The 11,160-nt window shown below is 64.6% G+C and overlaps 2 protein-coding genes across 6 annotated transcripts; both read left to right on the top strand.

The window, feature by feature from the left end:
* The first annotated feature begins 958 nt into the window (after nucleotides 1–958).
* On the top strand, nucleotides 959–7,638 carry ZMIZ2 (zinc finger MIZ-type containing 2). 5 transcript variants are annotated; one of them, XM_054000756.1, is made up of 19 exons: nucleotides 959–1,031; nucleotides 1,726–1,847; nucleotides 2,124–2,238; nucleotides 2,327–2,529; nucleotides 2,615–2,807; nucleotides 2,888–3,142; nucleotides 3,219–3,392; nucleotides 3,484–3,549; nucleotides 3,624–3,795; nucleotides 4,403–4,547; nucleotides 4,991–5,201; nucleotides 5,277–5,382; nucleotides 5,544–5,701; nucleotides 5,787–5,854; nucleotides 6,022–6,090; nucleotides 6,206–6,450; nucleotides 6,532–6,707; nucleotides 6,826–7,038; nucleotides 7,152–7,638. In XM_054000756.1, exons 2-19 carry the CDS (start codon nucleotides 1,798–1,800, stop codon nucleotides 7,257–7,259), a joined length of 2,727 nt encoding a protein of 908 aa, XP_053856731.1. In that variant the 5' UTR covers nucleotides 959–1,031; nucleotides 1,726–1,797; the 3' UTR covers nucleotides 7,260–7,638. The 5 variants fall into 5 exon arrangements, with proteins under 5 accessions (XP_053856731.1, XP_053856732.1, XP_053856733.1 ...); XM_054000757.1 differs by lacking the exon at nucleotides 959–1,031 and adding an exon at nucleotides 1,432–1,522; XM_054000758.1 differs by lacking the exon at nucleotides 959–1,031 and having other exon boundaries at nucleotides 1,707–1,847; nucleotides 2,327–2,466.
* A 617-nt stretch (nucleotides 7,639–8,255) lies between these two features.
* On the top strand, nucleotides 8,256–10,342 carry PPIA (peptidylprolyl isomerase A). The gene is made up of 5 exons (XM_054000761.1): nucleotides 8,256–8,392; nucleotides 9,368–9,398; nucleotides 9,505–9,593; nucleotides 9,764–9,936; nucleotides 10,041–10,342. The coding sequence occupies exons 1-5, from the start codon at nucleotides 8,324–8,326 to the stop codon at nucleotides 10,174–10,176; spliced, it is 498 nt and encodes a 165-aa protein (XP_053856736.1). The 5' UTR covers nucleotides 8,256–8,323; the 3' UTR covers nucleotides 10,177–10,342.
* Nucleotides 10,343–11,160: the final 818 nt, after the last annotated feature.

Here is an 11,160-nt window from a genome sequence, read left to right as displayed (position 1 = left end):
GGGTAAGACCCATGGCCCCCCAGACCCCTGGAATGTCTGGTCCCTGGGGCTCTTCTCTGGGGGTATCCCATACCCCCCAAGAGGGGCTGGTCCCCACAGCTCTTCCATGGGGGTGTCCAGTGCAATGAGTCAGGTTCTTCCTAGTTCCTCTCAGTCTTGGACTTGCCCGTGCGCAGCTACTGCCTCGTGGAGGAAGGAGATAGTGCATCTGCACGTCCTGAGGGCCCAGGCAGGTGTAAGAGTGCTGTGCCTCTGTCTCAGTTTTGCCTGTCCTTGGGGAGCATGTTTTTCCCCTCTGTGTCTGCACCGTCCCCCAGCTGTGAGCCCCCACCGGGACAGACAGGGCTGGTACTGGGTGGCGTGTCCTCCCACTGGAGATCCTGAGTGGGGGTGAGGGAGGTGATCTCTCAAATGGGTCTCATTGTTGCCATCTCCAGAGCCCACCACGTCCTCCCACAGGACGTTCTTGGGGAGCAGGGGCGACGGGGGCAATCCCAGCTGGGACTCGCTGTCGGTGTCCCCAGAATCCACCGCCACTTTTCGGTGCGACGCGGGTCTTTCAGCTGCAGGCGGCAGGTCGGGGGGTGCCACACCCCGTCGCGTACCCGTGGCTGTGCTGTCACACACGGGGTCACACACGGTGTCACCGCGCACCGTCCGTGCGGTGCGCAGAGGTCCGCGTGCCCGCGCGTCTCGCGGTGCCGCCGCTGCGGTGGCAGCGCCCGTCGTGCTGTCTCACGCGCGCTGCCCCCGGCGCTCCGCGCACGGGGGCGCGCGCGGGGGCGCGCAATCCCCCGCTTCCCTCGCCCCGCTCCCCCCCGCCCGGACCCTTCTTCGGCGCTCGGCTATCCGCGCCTGGACGGGCGGGGGCGGGGCCTGCATACTGATGAGCGCGCGGCCCCATTGTGCGCGGCGGCGGCCCGGCCCCGCCCCCCGCGGAGCTGCAGCCGCGCGCGGCTGAAGATCCCGCGCAGCCTCCGCGCAGCCGTGCGCGCCCCGCGCCGCCAGGGCCATCTTGGGCCGCCGCCGCGGTGAGAGCAGGAGCGCCGGGCGGGGGGACGGGGCGGAAGACGGGCGGGGTTGGCGGTGCCCCTGCGGGCCCCCCCGTCGTGCCGGGGGTGGTGGGGGTGGTTGCCATGGCAATGGGGGGGCCCGGTCCCGGGGCCTCTCCCTGCGGTGCCACCGGGGAAGGAGCGGAGGGGGCTGTCACCATCGGCGAGGGGCGCCGGAGGCCGGTGGTTCCGTGGTGGCGTGCCCCGGAGCCGGGGCAGGCCCGCTGCGGGTGTTCCCCTGTCCGTGTCTTTCCTCCCGGCGATCCCGTCTCCGCCGCCCTCCCGCGGCGCCGGGAGGAACCGAAAGCGCCGGTGACCCCCGGGCTCCCGCTGCTGGGCCCGGCTGGAAATACCCCGGGCAGCGGGGTGCAGTGCCGAGCCGGGGCCCCCGTCCCTTCCCCGGGAAGTTCCCGTGGTTCCCCCCGGTCGCAGGCGCGGGGGAAGCCCCCGGCGCCCGCCGCCCCAGGGAGGTCTGACGCCGCGGTGGCCGGAGCGGGGGGGGCGGCCCGGAGCGGGGGCGGCGCGTGCCGGCCGGCGCCCCGTGCCAGCCCCGGGCCGGACGCCAAGTCCCGGCCGCGGAGGCTGGGGGGTCGCCGAGCCTACGGGCTATCCCCCCGCCCCAGCCTCTCCGGGGGCGGCCGCCCCTCACCCGCCGCTCCACTGCTTCCCGCAGCCCCAGTGACAGACGGTGCCGCCGTCCCGCAGTGCCCGCCGCGGCCTCGGAAGACCCAGCCCACACCCGCTGATGAGCTCCATGAACCCCATGAAACCCTCGCTGCCGCCTGCGCCCCACGGGTGGGCGCCGGGGCAGCGTCCCTCCATCCACCCATCCATCCATCCATCCCCCCATCCATCCCTCCTCCATCCATCCATCCATCCATCCATCCATCCATCCATCCATCCATCCATCCATCCATCCATCCATTCCTCCATCCTTCCATCCATGCATCCATCCCCTTGTCTGTTCTTCCATCCCTTGCATTTTTTATCTCTTCATTTCCTCAATTCCTCCATCCCTCTGTCCCTCCATCCCTCTGTCCTTCATCTTCATTAATTTGTTTTTCTTTCTAGTGATGGTTCATTTGCATACGAGGCTGTTCCTTGGCAACCAAGCACCAATCAGCCGCCGGGATCCCTCTCCGTGGTAACCACTGTCTGGGGTGTCAGCAACCCCTCCCAGAGCCAGGTACCAGCAGCACGCCCGCCCCAGGCATCCCCTGCACCTGGATGCCACTGCCCCTGCCTGACCCACTGCCTCCCACTGCACCCTCCAGGTTTTTGGCAGCCCCATGGGCCCGGGGGGAAGCAGCTCCAGCACCCCACTGCTGCCTGGCATGGCAGGCACCAGCTCAGGCATGAGCTCACCGCCATTCCTGCCACAGCAGCCCTTCGCTGAAGGGGCACCAGCAAAGGGGTACGTGCAGCCAAGTGTCTACGGGCGCAACGCCTACCCCAGTGGGCCGGGCTTCGCTGCCAGGTAAGGCTAGCCCTGTTCTTTGTGGCCTGGCATGTGCCCTGCTGCAGGGCCACTGCATTCCCCTTCCTGCTTCTCTGTTCTCCAGCTACAATGGTGGCCCGAGTGGCCCCGGAGGGATGGGGCTCCCCTCGCACGCCAGCCGGGCCACTGCTGATTTCACCCAGGCAGCAGCAGCTGCTGCTGTGGCTGCTGCTGCTGCCACGGCCACGGCCACAGCCACGGCAACGGTGGCTGCACTGCAGGAGAAACAGAGCCAGGAGCTGAGCCAGTATGGTGCGGTAAGAGCCTGGCTGTGGCAGAACTGGGGAGCTGACAGCCCCTCTGCCCTGCCATGACCCTTCTGTCTTCGTTGCTGCAGATGGGCACAGGGCAGTCTTTCAGCAGCCAGTTCCTGCCCCATGCTGGACCCCGTGGCCCCAGCAGCATGAGCCCAGCTGGCATGGCAGGTGTTGTGGCCCCCTCTGGTGTCTCCCCTGTGAGCATGAGCCCAGTGCGGGCACCCGGGACTGGCCCCCTCTATGGTGGGCAGCGAGTGCCTCAGCACACCTACCCTGGACCTCCCCAGAGCCAGCAGCTGCCCCGCCAGGGCCTCAAGCGGGCATACTCTAATGAGGTGAGTGCTGCATTGGTGAAGGCTATGGCATACGGTGCCCCCCTTTCCCACTGTTGCTGACTCCCTGGCCCTACAGGGGTACCCAACACAGCAGTACCTCCAGGGCGGGCAGTACGCTGCAGCTGGTGCCCAGTATGCCCCCAGCGCCCCCCAGTCCTCTGCTCCGTCCCCCTCATACCCTGGCCACAGGCTGCAGCAGAGCATGGGCCAGTACCTCTCCACTTCAGGCAGTGCTGGACCCTATTACAAGGTACCACAGGGGGAACGGTGGGCAAGGGGTGGAGGTCTGGGTGTCCACCATCCCCTGGTGCCAGCCCCTGGAGACCCTCCTCCTCCCATAGCCAGCTGACCAGTTCAATGGGCAGAGCGCCAGCTTCAGCAGCTACAGCCAAGCAGCCATCAATGGGGTGAGTCTGGCAGCAGGTGGGGTGGGGGCTCTGCTGGCCTGGCTGGACGCTGAGGGCAGGTGCTGCCTCTACAGCCGGGCCGGTCACTGCCGGGGTACCCCAGCTCGCCGCTGGCCGGGAACCCCACACCGCCCATGACACCAGGCAGTGGCATCCCTGCGTATGCGTCCTCTGGTCAGGATGTCAAGTCGCCCTTCCTGGCAGACATGAAGCCCAGCGTTGCCCCCCTGCACCCGTCTCCTTCAGGTGGGTGTCCCTGGTGCGGGTGAGGGGGGCACTTCACAGAAATCACCCCCACGCCTCAAACACTCCGGTTTAGACCTCGCTTTTGACAGCTCTGTGGCGTTTGTCCCTTTAAATGGAGGGTGGGAGGGGCTTCAGAGAAGAGGGCGTGACCACTGCCGGGGTTTGGGGGCTGACTAAGGCAGGGGCTGGGCTGCCTGTGACCAGTGGGAGGGGATTGTTAAAAGGGTGTGGCCTCAGGGGGCGGGGCTTTATCAGGAGTACTGGTCTGGTGGGGGGCTTCTGCTTTAAGGGTGGGACCACCTGGATCGGGAGGGGCTTGGATAGGGTGTGGTTTCCTGGAGGGAGCGGGAGGAATCTGCCGTGGGATGGGCTTCCTCTACAGGGGTGGGAGTGGGGTGGCCCTCAGAGGTGGGGCTACTTTGGGTGGGAGGAGCTTCCTGCATTGCATGGGGTGCGGTTTCCGGGGTGGGCAGGGTCGCGTAGTGGAGGTTGGGCTTCCTGCAAGGTGGATCCTTGTGCAGTGGGCGGAACACGGCTGGGGCACGGCCAGGGTGTGGCTGGCGCCCGGGGGGAAGGTGTCGGTTTCCCTGATGGCGGCGTCCCGCAGGGCCGGCCCCCGGCGAGGAGTTGCGACTGACCTTCCCGGTTCGGGACGGCGTGGTGTTGGAGCCCTTCCGCCTGCAGCACAACCTGGCTGTCAGCAACCACGTCTTCCAGCTCCGTGACTCTGTCTACAAGACCCTCATGATGAGGTGGGGACGCTTTGTAGTGTCACACAGTGCTGCTCGGTGGGTGCTGTACGGCACCGTGTGGAGTGGGGCTGCACTGGGCAGCACAGCTGGGCACTGTATGGTGCCGTGTAGCACGGGGGTGTGTGGCGTGGTATGGCTTGGCACGGCACTGTCCTGCATCATGGTGCGAAGTGTGGCTTGGCACAGCTGTTCTTGCCGTGGCTCAGCGTGGTGTCTTGGTGTTTGGCACGTTGTGGCACAGCATGGTGGGACGTGGTGTGGCCTGGCACAGTGCTATGCTGTGGTACTGTTGGGGTTTGTCACAGTGCCATATGACTCAGTGTAACATGGAATGGCTTAGCACTGCATGGTTCTGCGTGGCTTGGAGCAGCATGGTGGGGTGACACGTGGTGCAGTGGCTCGTGTGCGGACACACCCCCTGCCCACACCCTGCCTGTCCCCAGGCCTGACCTGGAGCTGCAGTTCAAGTGCTACCACCACGAGGACCGGCAGATGAACACCAACTGGCCGGCCTCTGTGCAGGTGAGCGTCAATGCCACACCGCTCACCATTGAGCGTGGTGACAACAAGACCTCCCACAAGCCACTCTACCTGAAGCACGTCTGCCAGCCCGGCAGAAACACTATCCAGATCACTGTCACCGCCTGCTGCTGTGTGAGTCACCAGGAGGGTACCAGGAGAGGGAGGGTGGTGGCTGGGGCCACAGCTCAGCCTCCCATCTCTCCACAGTCCCACCTGTTCGTCCTGCAGCTGGTGCATCGGCCCTCGGTGCGCTCGGTGCTGCAGGGGCTCATCAAGAAGCGCCTGCTCCCCGCTGAGCACTGCATCACCAAAAGTGAGCACCTGGCTCTGGGGGGTTAGGAGGATGCACTGTGGCAGGGAGGCCACAGCAGCATGGGGGTGATGGTGCAGTATTGCCCAGGTGCCACCATGGCGCCACGCCCATCCCAGGGTCCTGGTTCTGACCCTTGGTGCCCCTCGCCCCCACCTTCCCAGTCAAGCGCAACTTCAGCAGTGGGACCATCCCGGGGACACCAGGGCCCAATGGTGAGGATGGCGTGGAGCAGACGGCCATCAAGGTGTCCCTCAAGTGCCCTATCACCTTCCGGAGGATCCAGCTTCCAGCCAGGGGTCATGACTGTCGGCACATACAGGTAGGGCGTGGTGATGACAAGGTGCTGGGGGTATCCCCCACCCAATATCCTGCCTCCTCCATCTTAGCTGCTGCTCTCCCCACAGTGTTTTGACCTGGAGTCATACCTGCAGCTCAACTGCGAGAGGGGGACATGGCGGTGTCCTGTCTGCAAGTGAGTGGGGTCCACAACGGGGCCATGCCTGCAGGGCATGGGTGTGTGTTTCATTACCTGTGGGGGATGTATTTCCTGCCCTGGGAGAGGAGTAGTTCTTGCCTTAGGGGGAGGCTCTTGTCTGGTGGGGGTTCCCTTACCTTACTCTGTTCTCACTCTGCCTGCAGTAAGACAGCCCTGCTGGAGGGGCTAGAGGTTGACCAGTACATGCTGGGCATCCTGATCTACATCCAGAAGTAAGTGCCTTCCCTTTGGCTGTCTGTCCATCCGTGCCTGGTCCTGTGCCAGCCCTGGGGGGCTGTGCAGCCAGTGCCCCCAACCTCACCTCTCCTGTGCTCCTGCTGCCCCCAGTTCAGAGCATGAGGAGATCACCATTGACCCGACCTGCAGCTGGAAACCCGTCCCTATCAAACCTGATGTCCACATCAAGGAGGAGCCGGAGGGGCCAGCCCTGAAGCGGTGCCGGACACTCAGTCCTGCACACATGGTGCTGCCCAACATCATGGAGATGATAGCGGCCCTGGGGCCTGGCTCTGTGCCCTTCCCGGCATTGTCACAACCTCCAGCGGGGGCTACCACCGACTACGGCACCCCGGGTACGGGGGGGACCCATGGGGGACAGGACTGAACTCCATCCCTATGTGTGTGTCCCCCAATTGCCCCATTTCCTCTCACAGGTTCCAGCTTTCTGGGTCCTGGGGGCTTCCCAGAGCCTTTTGCTGCCGCTGGTGTCCCTGGCACCTCAACACTGAGTGACTTCACACCAGGCCCTTCCTCCATCTCCTACCAGCCCAACATCCCAGGCAGCCTTCTGGCCCCTGAGAAGCCTCCTGTGCCCCCTCTGCCTGCACAGGTGAGCTGGGCTATGGGTGGAGAGACACCCCCAAGCCCTTATGTCTCACTGTGGGGGGTCTGGGGGGTCCCAGGGGAGGGAGGATCTCATGGCTATGCTCTTTCCCCCCACTGCCCAGCTTCCCCCTCCGGGACGAATGGAGCCATCCCACCCCGCAGTACAGACGGGGCTGCACAGCGCTCCCTCGGGCAGCCAGCCGAGCTCCACGCTGCACTCCCGGGGCGCAGTGGTACGGCAATCCCTGGGACCCCCGGCCCACACCGCCGACCTTGTCTTCCCCCCCACACCCAGCATGGCCGCGGCGGGTGATGGTTCGGAGGCTACCCTCGACGTGAGTACTCAGGGGGGTGGACAAGGGTCCTGCTGCTGGCGCGGGACCCCAGCTGCTGCAGGCGGGTGGGCAGAAGCTGCGGGGAGCCGATCATCACACGCTGCCGTCTCCAGCTCCTGCCCGAGCTGACGAATCCTGACGAGCTGCTCTCCTACCTGGGGCCCCCCGACCTGCCCAGCAGCAGCAACGATGACCTCCTCTCTCTCTTCGAGAATAACTGAGCCATCCTCGCCCCCCTCCCAGGGCTGGGGGGCAGCACTGTGTGCCCCTGCCTGCTGCAGAGCTGGGACCCCCCCACAGTGGGGGCTTTCTCAAAGGGCTGCGATGGGACAGAGGGGCTGAGCCCCCCCAGAAGCACAAGGCTGTACATAGTGTAGAAACACTACTGCTCTCCCGAGACTCCCCATATTTAAAGGCAAATGTGTCACTGTGGGGCTGCCCGTGCCCCCCTATCAATGTGCAAATGCTGCTGCCCCTTTGTACCGCACGGGTCTGGTGTGGGGTGCAGAGCTCAGCTCCCACTGCCCCCGCGCCGAGTTGCCCTGTATGTCCCCGATGGCTATTAAAGGATCCTTCTGCAGGGTCTCGTGTGTCCCCCCATCTTTTGTCATCCCGCTGTGGGGCTGGCCCCGCGACCCCGCTCTGAGCAGGAAGGGGAGGTCCTCGGGTGGCGGGAGGATCCAGCCCTCTCTCCGGGCAGAGGAGGGAGGGAACCCTGCCCTATCCCCGAGCAGAGGCGGCCGGGCCAGGCGGTGAACCGGGCCTATGGCGTCAATCATTAACCAGGGCCGGCTGGGCGGCGCTGCGGTTCGACGGCGGAGGAGGGGAATCGGGTGTCTCCCCACGTCGGGCGGTAGGCTGCCAGGGGCTGGGCCGCAGCTCCGACAGCTCCAAGCCCCACACGCTCTGGTGCCGCCGCAGCCCCACCGCCCCGCACGGCGGCCCGGCGCCGCTCTCGCCTCCCCTGCGCCGGTCCCGCTCCCGCCCCATCCCGCCGCTCCTTGCTCTCCGCATGGCGCATGCGCGCCGCGCCCTGCCCAGCGCCGGACCTCGGCCCCCGCCCCGCCCGCGCTTTTTTTTCTCCCTTCCCCCCTCTTTCAAACTGGCGCCGCCGATTGGTTGCTTGTCCTGCCACTCCGCCACTCCACCAGCGGCCGTTGGCCGGCGCTGCGGGGAAGGCGGGCCCTCCTCCACCCTATATAATGGGCGGCGGGGGACTGCGCTCCTTCTGCTGCGCCGCGCCCGCCGCCCGGACGAGTGTCTGCTGCCCCGCTCGTGTGTCGCCATGGCCAACCCCGTCGTCTTCTTCGACATCGCCGCTAATGGCGAGCCCCTGGGTCGCGTCACCTTCGAGGTGGGCGCGGGGGGCGACTGGGGAGGGGCGGGGGGCGCCGTTGCCATTTCCTTGCCGGGCGCGCGGGGCCGGTGGGGGGGCCAGCCTGCGCCGCGCGTGCGCGGCGGGGGCGCGTTGGTGTGGCTACGGGGCTGCGGCGCCCCTGGCCCGGCGGGGCGAACAAAGGGCCCCGCGGCGGCGCGCTCGAGGAGCGGCGGCGCGATGCCAGCCCAGGGCGCGCCATCACCGACGGGAAGCCGTCCACACCTGGGCCGGTGCCGCTGGTTCCCCGTTACCGCTGGCCTCGCTACTGCCGTGTTCCCGCCGCGCCTCCGCTCCGCCCCGGGGCCGGGGGGGCGCGGCAGTTCCCCCCCACTGCGGGTCGCGGCCGTGGCTGCTTCGCCGCCATTTTATCGCAAGCCCCCGGAGCATCGGGATGAGCCGTGTCGCGCTCCCGGGTAATGCTGCCGGAGTCCGGGGATGGCGGCGGAGAGTGTCGGCAACCCGATCGCTGCGGGATTGTCGCTGGAGGGCAAAGCATTTATCACCCCGTCCGGGGCGCAGAGCATCCTTGGCGCGGCTGGGCCTCCTCCGGGTGCCGCGGCTGCTGCAGATTTAGGGCCGCGGTCCCGCACGGGTGGCGCATCCAGCCCAAAATCCTCCTGAAGCGTTGGGAGGCGGCGCACGCGCTCCGCCCAGGAAGGCTTCAGGCACATTAATGTTCAATTTAATTCAGACCCGTGGAACGAACATTTCTCTGCCCCGCTGGTGAGATGGGCGATGCCGCAGCTGTTAGTTCAGAGCTTGCAGATAACTGTGTGATGCGGGGAGGAATGTAGAGCTGCTGGCACGGCTGAGAAGCCCACACCCAGAGGGGATCCCTGGGCTCCAAGCAGTGTCGGGGGGATCCCTGCAGTCTGGAGGTGGCCTCGGGGCGTGGGGGACAGTGGCCAGTCATCAGCCCAGATTTAACAAATACCTTTTCTTTCTTCACAGCTGTTTGCAGATAAGGTCCCGAAGACAGCAGGTTGGTAAAGCAATTTTGGCTGCACTGCAACTGCACCAAGCCCTAGTACTGTCCTGAACTCTAAACAAATAAAGCTGTTCATGGTGGGTCTTTATTTCCTTTGCAGAAAACTTCCGTGCTCTGAGCACTGGTGAGAAGGGCTTCGGCTACAAGGGGTCCTGCTTCCACAGAATCATTCCTGGGTTCATGTGCCAGGTGCGTGGTGCTCCTGCTGCATTGGGTGGGTGGGTCAGGCAGTCTGGCACTCAGCTGGGTTTTGGAGTTGGATACTGGTAGGTTTAGGGTGAGAGGTTGGTTCTGCCTCTTGCCTGCCCCCAGTTCCAGAGTGTTCTGCACCCATGACCTGAAATGCTGCCTTTTCACAGGGTGGTGACTTCACACGCCACAATGGCACTGGAGGCAAATCCATCTATGGGGAGAAGTTCCCAGATGAGAACTTCATCCTGAAGCACACGGGTCCTGGTATCCTGTCGATGGCCAATGCCGGCCCCAATACGAATGGTTCCCAGTTCTTCATCTGCACTGCCAAGACTGAGTGGTGAGTCATGGGCTATGGGAGGAGAAGCTTGGGGGTCTGCATCTGGGAAATGTCCTCTGTTGGGGGATATCGGGGACCGGCTGTGACTGGTGCTTCTCCGTCAGGCTGGATGGCAAGCATGTCGTCTTCGGCCGCGTCAAGGAGGGGATGAATGTGGTGGAGGCCATGGAGCGCTGTGGCTCCAAAGATGGCAAAACAAGCAAGAAGATCACCATCACTGACTGCGGGCAGCTCTCGTAAACCCTTCTCTCACCAACTGACCATTCCTTGGGCAGCCTGGGCACCACGCCCCACTGCAGCTCACCCGCTCCCACCCCAGTCCTGATGTACTGCTGCGTTTCTACTGGGTCACGGTCCCACTGGGCCGCAGTTACCTTCGAGTCTAAATAAAACGAGTTAAACTACATACACCATAGCAGTCCCCTTCTGTCCCCATCTGGGGAGGGCAGGGTTTGGCACTGGTGAAGGAAAAAGAAGGTGTTGAGGGGGCAGGAGGACCCCCTGTCAGTGGGGTGGTTACACCAGGCCCCCCAGTAGGATCCAGAGTGAAGAGTAAGCTGGTGTGGGCATTGAACTGATCCATGGGGGTCCTTAGTGCTTCAGCTGGTTCTGTTCCTTTACCCACTGCCCTGCACTTGTAAGTGTGGGAGGGGCAGTGACACCCACCTTGGGGTGCCTTGTAGGTCTGTTTCAACAGGTGACATTTGGCAGAGCTAGTGTGGGTTGTCCTGGGAAGATGAGAATCCTGGTTTTTCCAGTAAGGGAGAGATCCAGTCTGCAATCTTCCTGTTAAGGCAACCTAGTTTGGAGGTGGTTCTCTGTCACGTGCATCCCAGTGGTCCCTGTTGGGGGATGCTGGTCCCAGCTTGGGGGTGCCCACCTCTTAAAATACCAGGTTTGCCACAGTTGCAGTTGGCAATTGGGTGATCAGTGTGCCCAGTTCAGGGTGATTCCAGTGCTTCCAATTTAAAGGTGCTTGGATGGGAGTAAACTCTAGGACCCCGTGGGTCCAGCAAAGTAAGTTCTGGACCCTTGCCCCCTTTTGCAGTACACCTGCAGTACCTGAAGGGTGCTAAACTCCTATCCCCTGTACCCGGAGCTGCGCTGCCACATCCCACGTGTGGGCTCTGCCTTGGATGGAACCCTGGTGTCAGTGAGGTGACCCCACAGTTCTGGCGGTGCAGCCCACAGGGTCTGAGGGCAAAATGAAGCCGGCAGCAGCTT

Source organism: Vidua macroura, chromosome 28, assembly GCF_024509145.1.
Source record: "Vidua macroura isolate BioBank_ID:100142 chromosome 28, ASM2450914v1, whole genome shotgun sequence".
Taxonomy (NCBI): domain Eukaryota; kingdom Metazoa; phylum Chordata; class Aves; order Passeriformes; family Viduidae; genus Vidua; species Vidua macroura.
Note: the sequence above shows the minus strand (reverse complement) of the source record. Positions and strands in the feature narration are given on the sequence as shown.